The following is a 24,655-nucleotide window of genomic DNA, read 5'->3' on the forward strand; positions in this document are numbered from 1 at the left end:
TGATTGTTAAAATAGCAGAATAATAAAACAAACGTCCATACTACTAATACTGTTTGATAATGGTTACATTGGTGATCGTTGTAAAAAGTTGGTTTGACATTGTTAGTAGATAGTCCAAGTCCACACCATGGCCAATTCCACTACATGCCTACTCTACTTTTGACCAATCAAATTAGAGGCCGGATAGTTATTACCATGACGTCACATTTGAAAGTAACAGGTGTCGGTGCGTTGTCGCACACGAAGTGGAGTATGAGAGGGTTGTTCCTTGAGCGAGTATTTGTTAGAGAGTGAACTAAACTGAATTGGAGGCACCAACATTGCTACTTCTGCGGCATTCAGGAAGGACTAATCAGACATCAGGTATGAAAGCAAATTGGAGTAATTAGGAGCGAGCAAAACAAAGCTACTTTTTAGATCTTATTGGACTGTATTCAACCTGCCCATCGCCATGATGGTTGTTTCTGGAGGACTAACATGCCGGATGTTATGGCCAATCGCCGTTTGTCTCCTCGCTTGTGCTCTTAATGCAGCAGGTACGTACACTATCTTGTATGTTTCTCTCTATATCCACTGCAGGTATAATATATACCGGTAGGTATAATTTATGTTATGCTCATCAGAAGTTGTTCAAACAGCCAAAGTCACATCGTTTTTTTAACAATGATACGTTGTTTTATGCAGGTGAATTGGCTACTTAAAGGGGATATGCGGACGTACCACACATGCCAAAGGCACCCCCTTTTTGCATTGAATCGTATCTATTCTTTTTTGATAATCAGATTGTTTTGCATTGTTAACAAATACAAATTCTTGATATCATGATTTTAAATCTTGAAATCGGATTAATGATATAAGGCAAATTATGCTTAATTTATACCTCAGCCAACCTGGTTTGATAGCCCATCAATTTCATTTGTTTTCTCAATAAAACATAGGTAGGTGACCTTTGGCGATTTTTCATAAACTTAGAAAGTATGACTTAAAACTCGTTCTTAAACTCATAGTTCCGTGTGATACAAAAAAAATACAAATCATCAAAATGGTCAGATCGTTATCAGGGAAAAGGCTCCCACTTCATCGAAATTGAGATTGGCATTGGATGATTAAAGTTTCCCCGTAAGCAAACTTTAAATCAAATATTACACATTGTAAATCAGCCACCTTATATGCATGCGCTGTATCATTTTTTTTATGGAAAGGGGGGATGTAAAGAAAAACGCACAGAGGAAAGTTCATGGGTGTGTGGGTTGGTGCGAGGGGAGGGGCGTGTCAAAGAGAGAGAGATAGAGATAGAAAGAAAGAGAGTAGGTGAGAAAATGCGCACATGGGAAGGGGTGACATGGTAATATTTAAACAAAAAAAACTTGATTTAACTTCTCCAAGGTTCCAGGGGCCCGTAATTGACACTACTTAATTACATGAACGAAATACCCGGGTAACTAATGAATTATCAAATAATGTCTTCTTGAAAACCGAGAACAAGTGCCCCCGCAACTGACAGCTGCATGGCATCGAAGGGAATTAAAAGGAAGGAACTTGAAGAGTGGTTTACCTGCACAAACTCGCATTGGCCTCTGTGACACGACCTTAGTCATCATCTTAAAACGAATACACGGAATAGTTTGAAAGTATTATCAAATTAGGAATAATGACGTTATATGTCCCTTGCCTCCCAAGTTTAGAGGGGGCGGCAAAAGGGCAGAAACAAAAAAGGTCATTTTTGGTCATGAGCATGAAAATTTGTTTTTAAATGCATTTACAATGCATATAAGTATTCATTAAATGCTGCTGGACTTTTTCAAGTGAATATAAACTGTTAGACAAACTTAACATTTTAATTAACGATTTTGACAGCAAAAAATAAGCAAACGAATAAACAAAAAAAAACCTGTAAAAATATAAGAATAATACGGATTGTACTATCTCTAAAGTTTTATCACGATTATTTGAGTTTTATTTCGTTTTATTTTGATTCGATTGATTTGATTTTATCATTATTATCTAAAAATTACAGCAATTATTTGTCTATGTATTTCAATGAATCATTATTCCGTAAATACATACAATCTCGGGGAGGCGGACGAGGGGGGGGGGTCGTATTCATTTTGAAATCTAGGGCCTCGGGAGAACATCCATTTCATTAGCTCTTTTACTTTTTCATTCGTCCTCAATAAAATGAAGAAAGAAACCCTAATCGAAAACACCTCCTGATTCTTTTCACTTTTTTTCATCGGGGTTTGTAAGTTGCAGAATGTAGCAGATTTTTTCCCTTTCCCGTCTAAACGAAAGTTTACCAGGTCTCAGAATCCATGCTACTGTCATCGCCTCCGCTCTTAATTTCCTCCCCGTAATACCCCCTGCTAGTATTCCTCCACGTTTAAAGGGAAATCCGTATTGTGAGGAAGATGAAGACAATAATTTGAGTTCATTTATTTTTAATGTTACTAAGGCAAAATGTTATATCTAAAAATGGCATTTATTATGATCGATTGCTCTTCACATTCCCTCTCAATTCTTATGTCCACGGTGACCTAAATAGGCAAAATGTATGGTCGAATATTTACGTGTAGTCCCATACACGCGATTATATGTGTGCAGTGGTTGTGAAGTGCCACAAGATAGAGTTTGCATCTAATAACATCATTTATAAATCTTTAGTTATGAATCATTTTTGTTATCTTCTAATCAAAATTTCTTAATCACATCGAGTCATTTTTAACGCTTTCTGCGTTAAGTGTTTATAGGCAACACGTGTGTTCAAAATGGTCAATAGAAATTGCATGTCTATAGAATGGTCCATTTAGTCCTGTTATCCCTCACAGTATACTTATGAACAACCAATTACACTGTTAAATCTCATCGAAATACTCTTTCAAGTCTCTAAACAATTTTATTCAGAGAGACAGAAAAAATAAAGATATTCCAAATATGATGCTGTTGGAAATAGAAACACAAACACACACGGGTATACAGTATCTTCACATCTTCATACATAATTACTTTAAGGATATTACCTTTAATATATTTTGAAATAAGCTTTAAAAATTATATATACACTGGCTCCCCAAAATTTCTAAGACGAAGTAAAAAAAAAATGAAAACAGGAAAGGAAGGGAAATGAAAAAGAGTAAAATATATCTTTTTGTCAATATCTAGTTCTAGATTTGATTTTAATTTTCAAACAGATGGAAAATCTTCCACTCCTTTATTTATTGAAAATTTGCTCCATACGACTTGTTGCGAACCCTCATGAACTTTGCTGATTACACCTAACACTCATATGTCATTATTATCATTGTCATCATTTTTATGATTATTATAAATATTTTTCTCATTACTATTATCACCATGGCCATCATCATTTATGCATCAGTGATTCGTTATCATTTATATTTAATGTAGGTCTACAACTAGCTACACAGGCCAGACAGGACCTTATGAGCCCAGAAGGAACCAAAATCTTTGAAATGACCTGCCCCGTGTCAGGGGTCATGGGTCAAGTTTACTACAGATGGCAATACTCACCGGCAATGCATCTTACACCTGGAAATGAGGTTGGATAGTTTGATATTGTACACATTACTTGTTAGTGTTTGGGCTTTAAAAAACCCTTTTACTATACTATGGTTACTTTTGATGCAAGGAAAGTTACACCACACTTCAAAACAGTTGATTTGACACATTTTTACCATTTCATCATACAGATAACTAGTTTTGGTAAATAAGGAAGTGAATATCAGATTTAAAATAAATGTTATTATAACAACTCTTTTTTTTTCATTTTCCCCATTTGATCTTTGAAGCCTAATGTTACTATCTTAATATTATTAGAAGCTGTCTATATTCACCAAATTATGTACCACAATAAGAATAAATAGAATATAATGCATGGAAATATGATGTAAGAGAAAGGTTGGTCTATATATTTGTTGTTGATATTTGTGAGGTGTAGATTATGATGAAAAAGGAAAAGATATACATGTTGGATATAGACTTGCATCTGGAATCATTTGAAATTCAAGCTTTTATCGATTCGATATTATCTAATTTCATCCATTAAGTAATCCCTAGGTAAGAACAAAAATCTGTTTTCACTGGTCGCAAATATCCTATGGACGATAATTGTTCCTAGTTGGTACCGAATCAGCTGGAAAACCAGCTTTTTGTACAGTTGCTTGTGATATTTAAATCAGGCTCCTGGATTACGATGTTAAGCCATCACACTCTTAAAACAAATCAGTCAAACTGACTAGACAAGTAGTCAATTGGATGCAACTGATATGCTAGTCACCTTTTCTGACATATATTATAGTTAGAAATAACTCTGTTCTAGTAAAATACGACTAGAAAATAGTCAAATATGACTAAGAATAACAGTTGCACCCAGCTGACCCTATTAACTAGTCATTTTGACTGATTTGTTAGTTTACTGAAGATGTCAAGCTTTTTGACACGCAGTTATGTTTAAAGTTATAAAAAAAGAGAAATATTTTCTTAAACATTTTGTTCTTTTCCTCTCGCTTTTCAGATTGTCCAATCACCTCAACATACTATACGATCGGATTCCTTAATCATCAGTGAAGTTACAAAGACAGACGCTGGTTTCTACACGGCCAGTGTTACTGATAATTCTAGAAGAATTGTCAGGTGTATGTTTCAACTTACTGTAGGATGTAAGTACCTGAACATAAAAAACGGAGACATACTCATTCCAATAATCTGATGATAATGCGAGTCATCATCATCTTCATCTTGCTAATATTAGTAACGAAAACAAAATTAATTATGATGATATCAAGAAAGATAGTTATTGCAACAACATGATTCCTAGTAATAAATAGCAATGAAAATAAAATGAAATTTCAGATTCAATAATACGGAGTCTAAAGCCTCTTATCAAAGACCACTTATTACTAGATACGCACTTATATCATCATTTTTAGGGGACTAACTTTATATGGAAATCAGTTTTATATTCCAAAAATCAGTTGTATTTTCCTTCTTTTATTTCTTAATTGGTAGATCATGTGAATTTTGAGGTGATAATCTAGGTATTCAGTAAACAGGTAAATAACGGCTATATATAGAAATGACATAATAACAATTGCCAGATTCTTTTAATGTAAAGCAAAAAGTATTAGTAAGTTTCCTCCACATCGTGAGATCAGTGAGGGACGCTTCATGCACAACGTCATATCATTATTGCACGCTAATGAAGTATATTTGGACATTCTTATAGTACAAATCATATCTTTGAACAAGAGCCACATTATACAGTTTTTGCTTGATTGATATGATATTTAAAAACAGAGGGTTAATATGTGTAGGGCATGTAGAAGAGAAGAATATATCGCTATGAATTATCAGTTTAATCATGACATACCCTGTTCTAACGTGTGGTATATTGTCATCCCATGAAATTACATTGTCCCTCATTGCATATCCCTGTATGGAGCTGACTTAGGGAAATTAGATTTGATCGATGCAGGAAGAGGCATATTTAAGGTAAATCTTCAAAACTTAGTTGTTTTAATATCGTGTCGAATACGATTCATATCTATAAGTAGTATAAAAGCAGTTAGAGGGAAATCCGTCCTTGGCCATAAAATGTTGTGTTGGGAAGGTGTAAATAAATTTAACAGAGTGGTGAAAGTTTCAAAGAAATCGGACAAGCTGTAAGAAGGTTAGAGCTGCTTTGAAATTGAGATCACTAATACTGTGTAGATTTCAAATTGGCAACTGTGTAAGTAAATTATGACAAATATGCAGCCAATTTGAAGTCTCCATGGGTATAGTGATTACCAATATTTACAACTTTTCAAAATTCATAACTCTCTTGTTGTTTGTCCAATATTGTTCAAACTTTCACCTATCAACTTGTCTGATTTTTTCTTTTCCTAGTAAAAACAAGTTTTTATTTGGGTTGGATTCCCCTTTAAAAATACACGATAAAAACCACTGTTACAAAAATATTAACAAATGTTATGAAAAGTGAATTATTCCATAAAAGTTTCATTTTAATGCATTCAATATAAGGCATCGTTTGACTCTCTGAAAAGTATATCGAAGGTCTCTTGGTGAGTAAATTACAAAAAAAAAACATCAAAACACATGTTTAATGTGACCTCCATTAAATTATATCTATATCAGATATTACATAAATTTTATGCAATATCTGATATAGATAAAATTTATGCAAGAACTTGATGAACATGATCTGTCAAATTTGAAAATTAGTAACATAGTTCGCCACATTACCTTACTTCAATGTAATAAATATGTTCCCTCAAATTATTCAACCGATTAAGGAATATATAATTTCCACTTAGTATTGTTGAGGGATAACATTCATCGTTTTAAGCATAAGCTATACCTGTGACCTCCACTAATGTAATATCTGATATAGATAAAACAAAAAAAAACATGTATGAACATGATATGTCCAATTTGAAAATAAGTAACACAATTTCCCACATTACCTTCATTCAACATCATAATATGTTTCCTCAAATTAGTCAACCGATAAAGGAATATATCGTTTCCACTCAGTATTGTTAGGGGAATAATTAACATTCGTTGATTTAAACATAAGCTATACCTGTTCTCAATTTTTGTTTGAACATAATACATGCACAATGTCAATAATAACAATGCATTATAAAAGAACGGTTAGATATGCGCTTAATAAATTGCCTGTTAAATGACACTTTTTTCTTTTTCTCGATAGCAAGCCCGAATGGCAAGTACTCGTGTGATATAGGTGTTTTAGCCAATTAGGAAAAGTCACGTTGAGTTTCCGACTAGATAACTTCTGAGGGGGATAATTTTCCTGTTAACGGGATTAACGCCCATGCGGGTCAATATCTTTAAAAGGTGTTAATATCCTAACATATCAATCCTAATCTTATTTAATCTGTATGCAAGGTGCCTTCAAACCTCTCCAAAAGAAAACTGATCTCCAACTGACATTCAAACGCACTAGAAGTTTTCGAGGAGGGTATTGGTGTACCCCTTCACGTGGTCATTCAATTAGCTTACACCCCTATGACTCACCCCTACTGTTACTCACATTGCGGCGAATAGAAGTTAGGGGGTACAGGTGGTAGGCTAAAGGGGGAAAGTGACCGCGATAGGAAATTCAGTTCCCAGTGAGATTCATCCAAGGGGGAACTAAAGGTTATATATCTCATTGGCATAACCATTGTCATGCTAACATAATGACAAGTTTAGGATAATCCGTGATCTATTTTCAAAATCAGGGAATAATGTGTATTTCCTGTTTAGGGGCGAAGCAGGTATCAAAGTCAATGGCAACTTGGTCATTTACATCCCCTTCCGAGCATTTGATCAATGAATGGTGTTTTAAATGTTTAAATCTGCCTGTGCAATGATATCATAGGAAATACGTACATGTAGCAATTATATTGATAGTTTTAGTTTAACGGGGATCCGACTTTTCAATTCAATTCAAGTAAACATTTTTTTCTTGCAAATCACATTTGTCATATGAAGTAAACAAATCAATGCAGGGGGCTCCATGTCTGCACACCTTACAAACATATTTTAGTTGATAATGTTCCTCATATTCTTATGAGTGACACAAGCATTTACATGTACATGTATATCTTTATATTTACACGTGTGCTATTATATATTACATTCCAGTGGTAATTTCCAAAAAGGATATAGACAAATTGAAATTCATTAAAATCTTTATTCTTAGCCAAAAAAGGACAACTTTCTTCTCTGTTACTCATATCTCGAATCTTTGTTGGGAAATCGGATTTGTGCCAGCTAATGATAAAAATAGGCAAAGAGAATGTCATGAGACAGGTTTAGTTTTTACCAGTTGCAATGTCTTTGGGCCAAATGTTACTTTTTGGCTCTTAATCACAGACGTGTGACGACAGGTCCTTATAACCGCAACTACTTTGATCGGTAATATTCATGCATCATTTACTTTTTCGACCCGACATGAATTTCGAAACGAATATAACTTGGCTAGAACACCTTTGTGGCTCGGAAATTCAGAGTAACACATTTCGTGAAACCATGGACCTATTATGGTGAAACATACCCACTCGCCCTTATCGCATATTGCATTTATGTACTTTGGAACGTTGAAATATCACCATGGTAACTCCTATCTGTAGGAGCGTCTTGGTCTACACGTAGTGGTTAAGACTCACGTTTGAGGGACGTGTGTTTGATACCCAGTTATGGCGTGTTTTCCATCAGCAAGAAATTTACCCACATTGTGCTGTACTCAACCCAGGTCCGTGTAGAGTAGGACATTGCTCCCATTTGAAAAAAGATATGGTTTCGATACACGATACTGAAATTTTGCAAATGATAATTGTTTTCAAAAGCAAGTGAAAGTAGTGATTCATAAAAAATGACCCCCGTATTATGGCGTCGAAAATAATGGGGAAATGTCATTCAAAGAATAATAGTTAAAATGTACACTCTTAAAATGTTGGGCAACATACTCTCCATACAAGAAATGGGTAATAAAGTATCCAACTCTTGGTAGTTTTCAACCAGTACTGTGTAGTTTTCACCCACATCTCACATTATTGGTTTAAAACTACTACCCACTGAGAAGTCGATAATTTGTTAACCTATTGTTGTGTGGACAGTATGTTGCCCAACATTTTAAGAGTGAACATATTAACTATTATTTTTATTGTGCCTTGTAATATGACTATTTATACTTTGTATCGAAAAAAAAGCTTACAGTCATCGTATGGCTCGTGATGCATTTTGATACAAGAATACTCTACACTGTTCTGTTTACAAACTCCTATACATGCCTAAAGGGATTCTGCAAGATTTTTGTGCAAGCTCGTCCCTGTATTTTTGTGCAAGCTCGTCCCTGTATTTTTGTGCAAGTTCGTCCCTGTATTTTTGTGCAAGCTCGTCCCTGTATTTTTGTGCAAGCTCGTCCCTGTATTTTTGTGCAAGCTCGTCCCTGTATTTTTGTGCAAGCTCGTCCCTGTATTTTTGTGCAAGCTCGTCCCTGTATTTTTGTGCAAGCTCGTCCCTGTATTTTTGTGCAAGCTCGTCCCTGTATTTTTGTGCAAGCTCGTCCCTGTATTTTTGTGCAAGCTCGTCCCTGTATTTTTGTGCAAGCTCGTCCCTGTATTTTTGTGCAAGCTCGTCCCTGTATTTTGGGGGGTTATGAACAGAAAACAACCTAGGCGGCTTTAGTGATCTTAAAAACATATCAAATATAACATGAATGGAGTCCTATTTACATACATGTTTTTTTTTTTCAATATCTAGTAAAGATAGATGTACTTTCCCTTACCCTTTCAGGGTGAAAAACATATAGTTCTTGCTGATCTACACAAAAAAGCAAGATGGAGGTAAAATAAATAAACTAATATTTCTTTGCAGAAGCTGATGAATTCAATAACCCCGATTTCTCGTTCTTGTTTTGATTTTCTTTTTCAATAGGACACTGATTTGTAAAGACAAACATTTAGAATTTTGTATCAATGACACATTTGAAGAATGTTTTATTCAATTAGTTTGTGGTTGTTGATGACAGTTACAATGAATGAATCATCATGATTAGAGAGACCTTAAGATCCTCTTACAGAGTCGAGATCTGCTTCCCCCTCCTTTCCTTCCTTTCAAGCAAAGACAAAACGTAATGTTGGCAGAATCTGTCAAAGTTAGTCACTTCGTAAGCCCCTCGATAATACAGGGGGCCTAGCAGACGATATTTTGCCACGTTGTCTGGATATATTGCCTCTTTATTAAAGGTGAAAATCGAATGAAACTATCCAAATTGAAATCCTATCAATCACAATCACAACTTGTCAGACATAATTATAACTTTTTAATGTTTTTAAATTGATTTCATATGCTAGATACTCTCCAGTCTGTTACCATATCCTTTCTTTAAAAAAATCTGAAATGCTTTTTACCCTAACACTAAAGCTTAATTTCAAGATTTATTTTCTAATCTTTCCGTATACTTCATTTCCTCACTCTAACAGATAATTGTTATCATCACGTTTTGCATTATTATGATGGGATCATATCTAATACTGACGTTTATCACCACCATCAGCATCACATAATAATAATTATAGTTTTCAATTAATATGATTAATTTCAACACCATTTTACTTTACAAATTTACATTATCTTCACTGCACAAATTACATTCGTGTATTATTTTTCTCTCATTTTCTCCTCAATTAGATGGCCCAGAGTTAGTTGATGTTGTTCCAACCACGGTCACAGCCAATTTCTCTCGTCCATTTATCTTGACCTGTCCAGTAAGAGGTGTTCCGTTGCCCCATGTTATATGGAGGAAGAATGGGCGCACATTGGCACCCTCGGCCAATGTCCAATTCGATGGTCTCGATATTAGTTTTGCATGTAAGTATACGTTTCAGAGGTATTCTCAAGATTGCTATATGGTGACTTGTTTGAAGTTGTCGAAATTGAGTCAGCAGATTACTGATTTCGAAATTGAAAGAAAATGTTTATAGATAAACCATGAACATTATTATTTAAGTTATTCAAATTAGTAACAATCTATTTATGCAGTAAACATGGTAAAAAAATAAGTTAGCAATAGAAAGTCTCAGCCTCCATTAAAGAGAGGGGGTCTCCAGACCCCCCCCCCCCCCCTCACCATCTCTCTCCTTCTCTCTTTCTTTATTTCGGAACAAAAATGGAAAGAGAATTTATTCCTGAACACCTGTCTCGGATTTTAGAACGAAATCTTCGGGTATCTATGATTCACGATGAATGTTCTTCAAGAGGAGTTTCATCTTAGAATTCAGATTCTGACAGTTCAAAACAGCATTGTCAGTAATATCAAATTGGAGAAGCATGTCTTTTAATAAAAAAAAAATCAAAAGATCATATTTCGTTTAACGTTTCAATATCAAGTGAGATATAATACCTTCATTCTTTGAATGTCATATTTTAAAGAGATATGATTTAGTAATGAAGATTTTTGTTTTGCACAAGCCTTGGGTTTTTTTGGTCGATCGTTTTGTTGGGGTTCGTGTGCTGGAGAGAGAGAGGGGGGACAGAAAGAGAGTATGAGAGAGACAGTCAGACAAATTCAGAAAGATAGATAGATAGATAGATAGATAGATAGATAGATAGATAGATAGATAGATAGATAGATAGATAGATAGATAGATAGATAGATAGATAAATAGAGAGAGAGAGAGATAAAAAAAATAAGGGAGAGAGAGAGATGGAGAAGAGGAAATAAGGGGGTGTCAACGTCAACGAGTCGAGAAAGTGTTTTTTTATTTGGTATGTGAAATCCTGATAAACATAATAGTTTCATGTTTTTTCTTAAAGTTTTCTTAAGAGTTTTGTCTTTATCATTCTTGTTTCCAGCCGTCTCTGATTCTGATAGAGGTCAATACCAATGTTCGGCAACCAACCCTTTTGGAACAGTCACCAGTCCGGTTACTATAATTAATATTCAATGTAAGTATAGGGGCGACCATCCCGGGCCCACCATTTCTTTCGTCATGTTCGTAGAATACGCTTCACTAGCAAACCATGCCGATTTCTGAGGTGTTCTTACACATGGTACATGAAAAAGGGTATTGATTCGTTTTATTTATCCGGACACAAATATAAATCTTAAATTCAAAGACGTATTGTCAATTTGCCAATAAGATTGTCAGCAGTGCCGAGTAACGACTCATTTCCAGTTACTATTGTAAGAAACCATGGGCAGTGAGTCACAACTAATCATGAAATGATAAACTGTTCCGAAAAAAAAAAATCCGATAATGATTGCATGACATTTTCTGCGATGAAAATTTGCTTCGATGGAAAATCTGCACGTTAACCCAAACATAAAATCTAACCTCCAAAACTAAATTAACCTTAATCCTTATATTTACATTATTCTGAACCAAAAACTCGATTAGAATGCTAACTCTAACCTTGTGCCCTTTGAGATACGAGTAAATGTCACAGAAGCAAGTGTCGTGTCACCCCCATGACTCACTCGACAAAGAATGACCCCTAACGAGCGTAAATTTAAGTAATTAGAACTTTAATTCTGCTCTGCATTTTAGAATAGAAATTATGTTATGCAGGGGAGATCTTCAGACGTTATAATCATCATCATTATTATTATAATGATATTTTCTCACGGAGCAGGACTGTGTATGATGTCTAAGGGGGTGTTGCAAGAAAATATTTACAATCAATCGCAAATATTATGTTGCACTTTTAACATGTATAATTTGATTTTAGCTGAAATTTCTTGTCTTCCTATGTATTTTCCTTAAGCGCTTAGAGACATTCTTTGTGATAAGCGCTATATAAATTATGTTAATTATTATTATTATTATTAATTGATTGATCACTTTTAACTACAACAAATCAGATTACACTCCTTGTTTCATGGAGCAGATTAGCAATCAATCGCAAATTTGCAATTGATTGCACGGCCACTGGCGTAAATCCTTGGGTCACACCTATTGTTCAAGGGGGGATGATCTATTATTCCAACCCTTCCTGAACAATAGGGGTTACGCAAGGATTTACGCCAGTTTGCACGGCATATGCTTGATTCCGGTAACAAAAATTGACTTGCAAAGATCGCAAGCTTTTTGCAATGCCCCATAAGACTCAATAAAAGCGATTTTACTTAACCCGTTAGAGTCACATCTTTATACCTTGGTCACATTTGCTCTACGGCGGCCGTACGGCAAGTCGAAAACAGCTGTTTTAACATTTTTAGGGCATCAGCTACATAGAGGTGATTTGAAAAAAAAAGAATAAAACGGCTGTTTTCGACTCGCCGTACGGCCGCCGTAGAACAAATGTGACCGAGGTATTAATGAGACTGATATATTGACCTAAAAGCAGAGTTGATATCCTTGTACAGTTAATTCCAATGTATCATTACTCCCTGGCTTGTAATCCATGTGTCCTTGTCAGAGCCTTGACCTTAAAGAAAACAAGTTTAGGTATACAAAGAATCGTAACAAGTATCAATCTAATCAAAATAAAGAAAAAACAAGCAAAAAAAATAATCGTTTTTAAAAAGGTTGCAAAATCAAAGGAAGGTTAATAAAGGAATTCAAAAGAGCACTTTTTAAAAACAAAATATTATACATTAAGAGCATAACATCGCTTTCCTTACATTTTATTGGCAATAATGATTTCCATTTTCTATCATTTCTATTGTTAAAATTGTCATTTTTAATTTATTTTCAATAGTATTGCAATTGCTATCATTATTGATGTCAGTGATTCAACAAATTTTTCGTATCATTATCAATAGAATAATGAATGTACACTTATATTTTATTGTTATAAGTATTATCAGCGTATTATCATATTCATGTTCATAGCATAATACTTTACTTGCTTCGATAGTGGTTTTTTTTTTCATTATAACTATCATCATTAATATTGGTAGTACGAATGCAGTCAAATATAATTACAAGCTACATTTCACAATTAACATGAATGACCGGAATTATTATGTTATTGTTATTGTTGTTTTTATTGTCCAACTTAATGAAAATTCATTTTTTTTACCTAATTTAATAATTTAATTTTACAAAATACAACACAATCATAAAAAATATACATAAATCAAGGAGCAACAAATACAAAATGTCGACATGCACATAATGACATATTCATTCATATAAATAAGTTAATTAGAAGTGTATTACATCTATTTTATTACAATACGAAGAACAAGTAATCAGTGTTATTAAGATTAAATTTTGGATCTGCAAAATGAATAATAGAATATTATACATTAGGTATCATGATATATTTCTAGAACAATGTAACTCTAATCAAATTGTTTTAATTACTAGGGCCGTTGAGGTTTGTAGAGATTCCTCCATCAGTATTGGATATGGCAGAAGGGCAGAATATATCGGTGCAATGCAACGTGACGGGCTTCCCTCACGCAAGGATACTGTGGTACAAGATAAATGGATCGGTGAGTATTATTATGTCGGAATGCATTCGTTAACAAATATTTCTTTACAAAGTACACTACTGATTATGACTCTTTTGGGGCGTTGCAAGAAAGTTGCAGTCAATAACAAGTCACGTTTAGGTCAGAATAAATCACAATTCTGGCAATTAACTTAAAATTTACACTTGATTGCTAATTGTTTTAATTGAGCGTAACAAATTATGCAACCCCTTAGTGTTATAGAGTTGGACACGCTTGCTGGCCTTTAAATATGAGAATTTGAGTGGCCAGCAATACACAGTTTAACGGATCAAAGTTAAAATCAAGAGTTATATTTCGCTTCACTATATAATTTGCTTATATAATACTTTATTCATAATATTTGAGGGATAATATACTGGCTTTAGAATGCAAATCGTATTTCTCACTTTGTTATACCAAATACAAAGACTTTTAGGTTAGTACATTTTGACCTTCAAATCGCAGGCAAACACGCTAACCACAGACAGATGATAAAGCTTTCTGAAGACAGCAAATTAAAGACTTAACGAAACTTATGCTTTTTGTGCTTCTTGGAACAGTCCATCAGCCATAATGCTCTTTTTTGCCAATTTAAACGAGAAGCTTTAATATGATTTGGATAATACAGATTTTCACAAGCCAAATACATGGATGAATCACAACTTATGTTATTCAGCGTACCGACGGGGGGGGGCAGACAGCCCCCCTAATAAAAATCACAATGAAGGGGGGGGCAGGGGAGAGAAAAGGAAAGAAAGATAAAGGAAATCCCGTAATAATGCTATGGCTGATCACTTGTTTGTACAGCGGCGAAGAAATACTAATCATTATTCTTATGACTAATATTGACAACACTGCAAAGGGTTGCTCTTGTCGTGAGTGGGACATAGAAATATGTGGGACCCGGTAGTTGCCTCAGAGCTCTCCTGTATGACTCCTCTTTGCTCGATTGTCATGAAAGCACCAAGGTACAGCCCCCATATCTCTGGCAGGAAAGACTCATTTTGTGTCTGGCCTATTTTGAGACCCTCCTGCAAATAGGAATTAAATTCATATTTGTCAGTTTAGAGAAATTGTTATGTGAATTCAAAACTTTATACAAAGCAGTGTCAGTTAAAAATTTATTATATTTGTTGCTTATGGTGTGTGTTAATTATCTTGAACAATATTACGCTGGAACTGAATCATATTTTCAAGGTGCCCTGCTGAAAGCAGTGGCTTAACGAGCCAAAAGTTTTGAGGGAGCTAGACATGGCGTATCGCATGGAAGCGATAAATAAATAAATCTAAGTTTTTGATAGATAATTAATATAATATTTAGAAATAATATCATATATATCCCTCCTCTCTTTCCTTGACTTTTTTGTATTGGTCGTGACAAAATTTGGGCGGACAAGAGTCAACCCAACCCCCCCCCCTCCTCCTCTGTACGCCACTGGATGGAAGACATCATTTTATGGCAATATTGTCATTTGATTTTTTTATGACAGAGTTTGGCCTAAGATACGCGGAAAGGCATTTATCCCAGGGTTCTTATCTAATATTTGTCGATATCTAATGTGTTGTATTGTTTTCTGGTCGTTTCCAAATCATGGTACTCACCAATTTAATAATTCGTCAATGAAATATCAATTAATTGATTAAAGTCAAAAGTCTATATCTAAAGAAATGTTCACTTATCGCCTTCTAGCAGTGAACTCTTCATTTTAAGATAAAAACCTCAGAAGAGGTTTGCATGGATCTTCCTAGTATTATTTCAAGACCTTAAGACTTGTTGCATTTCCATTTCCTCTCATAAATAGCCAGATATGCATGTCTTCAATCTGTTCTCCTATAACTTTTTATAGATTAGAAATACAAATTGAAATTAGGAGACATGTGAAGGATGACATATTCGGAATGGGGTTGAACTTTTCACCTTTTAACGCGCCACACTGTTATTGTGACGACTAAAACATCTTGAGGATAGGCTAAAATGTCAAGTTGGGAAAACCACCTGATAATAAGTTCAATCATTTGAGATTTTTTGCATTTGATTGTAACTGACTATGCGTCTAGTCATCTAGGATTATTTAAAGCCTAACTTGTATTCGACACAGCTGGAATACATACCCTTTTGGTTTATTTTATGGTTTCAAATGTCAGACTTGATTTTTCATTGTCATGATTGTGTCATGGTGGGGGGGGGCATTAAATGATAATGTTGAACATGCGGTTTTTTGAAGAGCGAATATTTTTTTAAAGATATATATCATTAGGACATATCTTAAGTATTGGTTATTTAAATAAATACGATTCAACATTTTGACGTTAAGGGTGCAGTGGTTATAAGATACAATTAATCTGCTGTCTGTATCAGTAAGGTAATATAGCCCTTAAAATGATGGATAATCACCGTCTATTATGAATATCAATTGAAGCCCCCAACCCCCCCCCCCCCATTCCCACTGTGCATTTAACAGCACATACATCATAAAATGTTTAAGTAAAACATGCTCACATTATCCAAGATTTCACAAAAAAACCCGCAATATTAACTTCATATGTTTCTAATTTCACAGGATAGCGAGCAGATTTCAAACTCATCGCACATGGTAATCACCAACATGTACTCAGAAAGGGTATCCTGGTCAAGACTTGATATTGACGCCCTCAACGTTAGTGATAACGGGATGTATCGGTGTGAGGCAACCAATGTCAATCAACAAATCAGCACAAACTTTGATCTTGTAGTGCACGGTAAGAACATAGCCATGTCACATAATACATACCATTACTTATACAAATCAAGTATAACTTGATTTTATTCAAGGCAAATAATATTCAGATGAATAACAACATAAAATTCCGAATACATGTCTTTGATTTCTCGGATATCGGCGTACATTCAATATTCATGATTGTTTCAATTTGATTTAATATTTGGCAAAAATAACATAATCAAGAAGTTACAAAGTAATAAAAAAGATACATGTAAGTGAATAAGGACCTCTTAAAATCAGCCTATGCTTGTGTTTGAGGACCTGAAGGTTGAATTGTTTTCATTTAGACAATACCTTAAATAGATTATCTTTGAGTGAGATGAAAGTTTAATTGACTTGTGCAATATTTTTTAAGCTTCTACCAATCTTAACAAATACTTTGGACAAGTTATCATCCATTCCTCTGGAGTTATTTCAAGTCAAGCGATCAGTTGGACACTTCATTCAATGCTTCATTCATTTGTTGTAAAATTTATGGGAATACTCCTGTAAATAATGTTACTAGTGTCAAGGAATCAGCGCCTAACAATGCCTATTCGACTGTCCAAAATAAATGTTGTTTTTTATTTTTTTTTTCTTAGCCCCACCGAGAATAACTTCTGTACATCCTGCGATCAGAACTGTTCACGTGGGGATGGAAGTTGTCTTTGAATGTTCGGCCACAGGGTTCCCTCCACCAAAATTTACTTGGTTCATGAATGAAAGAGTAAGTTTTATTTCTTCACCAGATTAATCAAATCCACTTTGTATTATTCATATTTTTTTGGCGAATTTGATTAATTTGATTCCATCCTGCCAATACAGATAATCCCAAATACAAAGGAATTCAAATTTAAATTTAAACGAACATCAAACGCTATGGTTAAGAAACCAATTCATTCATTGTTATTCATCATAAATGACCTGGAAGAAAGGGATTAGGTGCTTTATCAGAATAGTATGGATCACTGTTATGTAGTCTTGGTAGATCTCTGCAATTATAGATCACTCGAAACATGAACTCAAACAAAACAGAGAAAAATCTTTAGAAACCGACTTAATAATTCTTCTCAATTTATTTTTCCTGAATCGAAGTAGGACGTGTACAAATATTTTGTTTCTTTCACGTACTATTAAAGCCCGGAATTAGATACACCAATAATTACACAGAAATATGATGCCAAAACATTATTGTTCGGTCTTGGTAGATTTATGAAATCAGAGATCTTTCGGAATAGGACGAAACAATTGATTAGTCATTCTTTACTGTCTTGTCCCCGCATCAAATGCAGATGTGTAATAAGAATAATATTTCGTTCCATGTAATATAGTCCGACCAAACTTTATTACAGCAAGATGCTGCTAAATAATAATAATAATATGTCCATTTATATAGTGAAGTTACTATGTGCACAATTCTCCACTGCGCTTTGATACTTGTTCAAGGCAATCAAGCAAGTACAAAATAATGGACTAATGTAAATATACATTTACTTGATTTTTCTTAACAATTTATGTAAATGTTCACCCTATTATTTTCTTCATTGTTATGTTCTTTCTCAAATTGTTTTCTTTTGTTTTGTTTGTTTGTTTGTTCGTTTTGCAAGGCCATACCACGTATTGGCAACACACATTTCCATGAAGGTTGGGATGGAATCCTTACAATCGACAGAGTTATAGAAGCTGATGCAGGCAACTACACCTGCCAAGCTTTTAATGATATTGGATATGAATACAGTGATACAACAAGACTAGATGTATTTGGTAAGTCCGTCGTGTGAATAAGTTTCCATGAAATTTGCGAGAACGCACAGGCAAATATTATTCATTAATTTATTTATCGGGATAGGATAATCCGTCGTCGTTTTACTTGAAGGGTTTGTTGTTGTTGTTTATTTATTTTTAGCGGGCATTTGGTGTTGTATTGTTTCGTTAAAATTACTGTTTGCTCTAAAATGTAATGTTAATTTAGCCCCCCCCCCCCTAAATTGTGCTTTCAAAACTGTTTCATTGATGATTAAAAGTAATGCTGTAAGCTACTGAAATGTTGCAATCTCATTGGGTAAGGTCAAGGCACTTTGAGTTATATACATTAGCGTACCTACGGGGGGGCAGACTACCCCCTGACACAACCCATGCAAGGGACATATCCCTGCCCCCCCCCCCTGACGAGTCTTGAAGACCTTTTTTTTTTTTTTTTGCTTGTCAATTTTTTTTGGCGGAATTGGCCCCCCTGTGGAAAATCCTAGGTACGCCACTGGTTACATAACATTAATAATTTAAATGCTACAGGGTCTGAGCTATATCATTATTTTGGGGGCCTAGCTTACGACTTAACATGGTATAAAATATTCAAGAATTCATTTTCAACATTATCATTTGGGCAGTTCAATAAAGCATGAACATCCAACCCCTATTTCATGGGGCTTCTAAAAATGATGTGCCTTTGTTTCTGGTTCATCTAAAATGTTGCTTTGCTCTCGAATTATTATGGCTCATGATTTTAGCAGTTCGAAAAACAAAATGGCTTTTGAGGAAAGGGGCGGGGTGGATGTACTGAAATAACTGTCTTTCTCGAAACCGTTGATGATTATCTTTCTGTTTCATATCAAGGTATATACTTCAGGGAAAGAGCGCCACCTGTAGTAGCAGTAGAAGAAGGCAACTCGACAGAGCTTGTGTGTGATGTTGGCGGTGCCGATTATGGTGTTCGAATTGAGTGGTTTAAAAATAGAACACCAATTCAGTCCCAGTGTACACCGCGTCAAGCTGATAGGTAAATATTTTTTGGCTCAAACGTTCAAGTTTTGTGATGCAAAGTAACCCGTAACCCCATATAGGGGCAGATACGCATCTGAAAAAGGGCGGGGAATTAGAAGGAAAAAAGGGGGATTTTAGCCTCTCATTCGACAATTGTAGTGGAATATAATCCAGAACTATCATAATAACACTCGAATTTTGTAAAAGTGAAGAATACATCGGTTCCCTTTTCTCAGCTACTAGTTACTTGTCAAAATTTTAGTTGTGCTTTTTTTAATACATGAATTTTTTTTTTAATATTTACTTTTTATTTACAAAAAAGTGCAATGACAAATTATCTTACACATTAATCTTAGTGAAAGAATATCAGACAGATATGGTACCCTAAGAATAACGGTTTACTCCATGCTTAAAAAGTGATAATTTATGTGGGTTTTTTTCATTGGGCCTATATGAAAACACTTTATTTGGATCTGGCATCTGATGTAACATCGCCAACTTTTTTTTCCAGTAAATTAACTTTGATGTGATACCATCTACATCATAACTGTTTCATGGAATAAACTTTTATATAAACCAGTTAAAAATTAAAACGAAAACACTTATTTGACAAAATATTGAATACGCTTTAAAAACTTTTTAGTTCATTTATATTGTAATATTGTTGATATTTTATCATTTTCATTATGTTCCCTTTTTTCTTCCGTTTGCACTAGTTTGCCAAGATGTAAATACATGATAATGAACAACACTCTTACTATTCTGAGGGTTAGTCAGCGAGATTTAGGGACTTACGTTTGCAGAGCTACGGAACAGGGAAAGGCTGATCCCGATGTTATACGAGCAGAAACCAAAGTGTTATTTGCAGGTCAGTATTTGTCAAACACTCTTGCTGTATACATGGTCCGATATAGAACAGACTTCACCCACGAGCTTGTAAGCAACGAGCATTTTTATTTGTCGTGTAATGGACTCGAGAATACTCTATTATTATCCGTGGAGCCTTGACAAAAAGCCCCGCAATTTGTATTGACGAAATTGTGATGATGATTTGACAGAGTTTGATAATCATCTTTCCAATCATCACAATTGATTTGATCAGCAGAATTCATGATTATTTCGATTATTACTATGTTTCGTACTGGTTGCTCTTTTGTTATCTCTTTGAATTTCTATATTTTGCTCACCATCCTTTTTTTGTCTTCCATATTATTTTGTTTGTAGCCCCCCCCCCCCTGCCCACACACACACACACACACGCACAATGAATTCGCCATTAAAATAGAGCGAAAACACGCACTGCATAATTTTCAATGGCGCATAAGTGAGACATATTCATAATATAAAATATGTATTATTTTTGTTTAAAACATCTCAAGTGTTTGTTATATTTTCAGTAAAATATAATTTTTTTGTTTTTTCAATACTTATTAATTAAACAAAATTGATAGTGAACGTGAGAGGAATGTTTATTGTTTAACTTCTAACTTTGATGAGTTCATATTTGCATTACAAATTACTTTTCAGCCGAATGTTTCAATACATGCCCACCCAGTGACCGACCGTGACCCGGAGGAGACAAAGCATTGGGGGGCACAGCATTGTTCACAAACAATAAAGTGCCCCTCCAATGCTTTGTCTCCTACGGGTTACGGTCCGCTACTGTGCCCACCCCACCAATCTGCTTCCCTTAAGAAAACAAATGTTGCCTGGTAGATTCTAACCTATAAGAACTTAGCAATTCTAAACAACTCGTATGACTTTTCCTTATTTTCTCTGATTCTACAGCTCCCGTTGTTATCTACCCAAGATTAAAAGATGTTCACACAGGGGATGCAGGCCAACCCTTAACGTTAGAATGTAAGGCAAAGGGAAGTCCGCCCCCTACTGTTGAGTGGCTGTACAGGGGACTTCATTTGCTCAACGACTCGCACAGATTGGTAAACTTTTCATCTTACGATTGGATTCACTTTATTAAAGCTTAGTAAATGTAGCGAAGTGTAATATATCATTAACAATAAATACAATTTATATGTCTATTTTAATCATAATCAAGATTATAATTAGCTGTAGCCAGTTTGATAAAAGAAAATGAAATCCCATAGCCAAAGTGTTTAGGCTACTTAAACTACGCGGGGACTAGTTCTTTATGATTTAGGTAAGGGCAACATGTGACTAAATTGACTTTGATAATTGGTTAATTGCTCATTTTGATGTGTCAATTTACAATCTGAGGGAGAAGTTAGCAACAGGCGTTGTAAAGTGCCATTGTTGAAGGTGTAACGTTCGGAAAATAATAAAAGTTGATATAAGAACTTCATGCGATCGAGGTTGGAATGACAATAGCCGCAAATTGACAAATTGTTTGACCATGTTTTAGATCTCGGGAGGGACTATAAAGTTTCGACGGCTGATTGCAAGGGATAGCGGCCATTACCTGTGCGTAGCGAGCAATAACATCACAGAAGCCAGGCAAGATATCAGAATCAAGGTCAATAGTAAGTATCCGTTGGTTTTTTAATGATGATAATAAAAAAACAAAAATTACCTTTTAAATCATTTCTAGGCACTTCTGAAAGTAAAAAAATCCCGAAAGGATGTGTTAGTGAGTTAATTTTATTAATTTGAGGTACATTTGAATATACAAGTATATTTCAAGATTTGTTTTGAACATGTCTACTGTATTAAACGTGATAGTACTAGAAACATCACCGCAACATTTGATATTGTATGCTCTTCATTCAATATCTCTTTGATAGATATTCGTCAACCATATCATTGCCGTGTCATCTGCTTGATAAAGTTGATCTTGATTGTGTACAGAACAACTAATCAATCAAATGTCGTCCGTTTCATAACATTGCCATTATCGTGGGGAACGTTTTGAGGGGGACATGATGAAATTACTTCAAGCATTCTCATCGAAAATTGGTTTTCATGCCCACTTTTTTTTACTAATATTAACTCGAAGTCCTGTGAACAAAAAATATAGTTGGATATTTTATATTCTGTTGGCATCCCCAAAACAGAAAATGACTAGTAACTTCAACTTCCATATGAGCTTCTTTTTTTTCTTTCATTCTCCCCTGCCACCTCATTCCTCCTTTTCTCTCACCTCTCCCTTCTCTCCCTTTATCTCACTTTAGGTGCACCTCCAATGCTAAATCTTAAACTGAAGCACTCGGGTCGATCAGTGACATTGGACTGGAACGTCGTTGGTAATGGTGGCTACCCTGTGACGAGTTTCAAATACGAATACAGAATGATATCACCGAAGACCGGTAAATGGTCCAGAGACAAGCTCCCTCCGAACATGGTAGGCATTATGTATTATTATACTATGGTGATATGGATCCTGATAAAATGATTAACTGAAGCGAATCACGTGACCAGTCATTAATCTGAGCTTAATGGGAAGTGTGATATGATCGATACTAACTACCTAGCTCTACTGACTGATAATGGTTTTGAGATGGGGATTGTTAGTCGAATTATAAGGGTCCACACTACGATCTTACACTGCAAAAACTCTGGTGTTGATTTAACACCAGCCCGGAATGTATTTATGTCCACACCAGAGATCTTGTTAACACCAGTTTCGTTTTGGTCTAACACCAGATTATTATTAAAACAACATCGGTTTGATTCCGAACTGGTGTTGTTTAAATACTTCTCTGCAGGGTGTGGACATATATACATTCCGGGCTGGTGTTAAATCGGGGACATCCCGATAGACCGCGGGTCCGATAGACCGCGGGTCCGTTAGACCGCGGGTCCGATAGACCGCGGGTCCGTTAGACCGCGGGTCCGATAGACCGCGGGTCCGATAGTCCGCGGGTCCGATAGACCGCGGGTCCGATAGTCCGCAGTGTGTGTAAAATTATGATCAGATATATCAAATGTCATCGAGAGGTCCAAAGGTCAAATGATACGAGGCCATGGGGTTCTATCAGGTGCGGATCCATGGAGGGCCGAGGGGGAACTGCCTCACCCCCCCCCCCCCCACCCCCAGCTCAAAAAAAAAGAGGGGGGAAGAGGGGAAAAGGGAGAGAATTAAAAAAGAAAGAGGAAGATGGGAAAAGAAGAGAATAGAAAAGAGAGTAAGAAGGAGAAAGGAAGAGAAGAAAAAGGGGAAAGGAAAGACAAAGAAAAGAAGGGAGAAGAAAAGGGGAAAGAAGAGGGAAAAAAGAGGAGGGAAAAGGAAGAGAAGAAAAGAAAGGAGAAAGGAAAAGGAGGAAAAAGAAGAAAAAAAAAGAATATTTAAATAGAAAGGAAGATGGGAAGAAAGATAAGAAAAAAGAGAGAGAGAGGAAGAGGGGAAAAGAAGAGAAGAAAGAGAGAGAGGGAGGAAGGGGAGAGAGAGAAGAAAAAAGATTAAAAGATAAAAAAGGGAGAAGGAAAGAAAAGGAAAAAGGGAGAAGTAAAGGGGAAAAGAGAAAAAAAGTGGAAGAGGGAAAAGAAAGAAAAGAAAAGAACGGAGTAAGGAAAAGGGGGAAAAGAAGAAGAAAAAAGAGAGAGAGTAAGTGGGAAGAGAGGAAAAACGAGAAAAGAGAGAGGGAAAGAAAAGACAGCAAAAAGAGAAGAAAAGGGGGAAAGAAAAGATGGGGGAAAGAGAAGAAAGGGGGGAAAAGAAGAGGGGGAAAGAAAGAGAAAGGAAGGAAGGGGAATGAGGATAAAAGAAAGAAAAAAAAAAGAAAAGGAGATGGGAAACGGAAGAGGGAGATGTTGACCTGGACGTCGATTTGATGGCGCCAAAATGACGTTCGAACTATGGGGCGCCGAATTGATGTTCGATCTAGCGGGGCACCAAATTGATGTTCGAACTAGGGGAGCGCTAATTTGAATTTTGACCATAATGCGACAAATACATGTTTCAGAGAGGGGAGGGAGGGCAAAGTTATATTTCACATGATGGGGGCGCCAAGTTTATGTTCAACCGAGGGCGCCAAATTGACCTTGAACTTAGAGGGCTTCATGCAAATTCATTTTCGACCGGGGACGCAACATTGCCTGTTTATAGTAAAATATATGTCCTGCCAAAATACTTCAATTAATGCGGCTGAATTAAAATATCCCGTTTTTACGATAACAGAAAAAAAAATGTTTTCGAGTTTTAAGTCTGTTTAGCGAGATAGATACCCTGTTCAGGGTCACAAAAAAGGGTTATTATTAAATTCAGCTC

The 24,655-nt window shown here is 35.4% G+C and overlaps 1 protein-coding gene across 3 annotated transcripts in view; it reads left to right on the plus strand.

The window, feature by feature from the left end:
* Positions 1-219: 219 nt before the first annotated feature.
* Positions 220-24,655, plus strand: part of LOC129266476 (cell adhesion molecule DSCAM-like) — a 33,826-nt gene continuing 9,390 nt past the window's right edge. For 2 of the 3 annotated variants that reach the window (XM_064103444.1, XM_064103446.1), the window contains exons 1-14: positions 264-536; positions 3,406-3,557; positions 4,532-4,676; positions 10,219-10,398; positions 11,383-11,475; positions 13,845-13,972; positions 16,534-16,711; positions 17,316-17,440; positions 18,321-18,477; positions 19,327-19,489; positions 20,190-20,341; positions 21,262-21,413; positions 21,854-21,971; positions 22,620-22,789. In XM_064103444.1, the coding sequence (XP_063959514.1) occupies positions 452-536; positions 3,406-3,557; positions 4,532-4,676; positions 10,219-10,398; positions 11,383-11,475; positions 13,845-13,972; positions 16,534-16,711; positions 17,316-17,440; positions 18,321-18,477; positions 19,327-19,489; positions 20,190-20,341; positions 21,262-21,413; positions 21,854-21,971; positions 22,620-22,789 (1,998 nt within the window). In that variant the 5' untranslated portion in view covers positions 264-451. Of the gene's footprint in view, positions 537-3,405; positions 3,558-4,531; positions 4,677-10,218; positions 10,399-11,382; positions 11,476-13,844; positions 13,973-16,533; positions 16,712-17,315; positions 17,441-18,320; positions 18,478-19,326; positions 19,490-20,189; positions 20,342-21,261; positions 21,414-21,853; positions 21,972-22,619; positions 22,790-24,655 lie in introns of all 3 variants that reach the window. The other variant, XM_064103445.1, reaches the window with a different exon arrangement.

The sequence above is a fragment of the Lytechinus pictus genome, chromosome 8 (assembly GCF_037042905.1).
Source record: "Lytechinus pictus isolate F3 Inbred chromosome 8, Lp3.0, whole genome shotgun sequence".
Taxonomy (NCBI): Eukaryota; Metazoa; Echinodermata; class Echinoidea; order Temnopleuroida; family Toxopneustidae; genus Lytechinus; species Lytechinus pictus.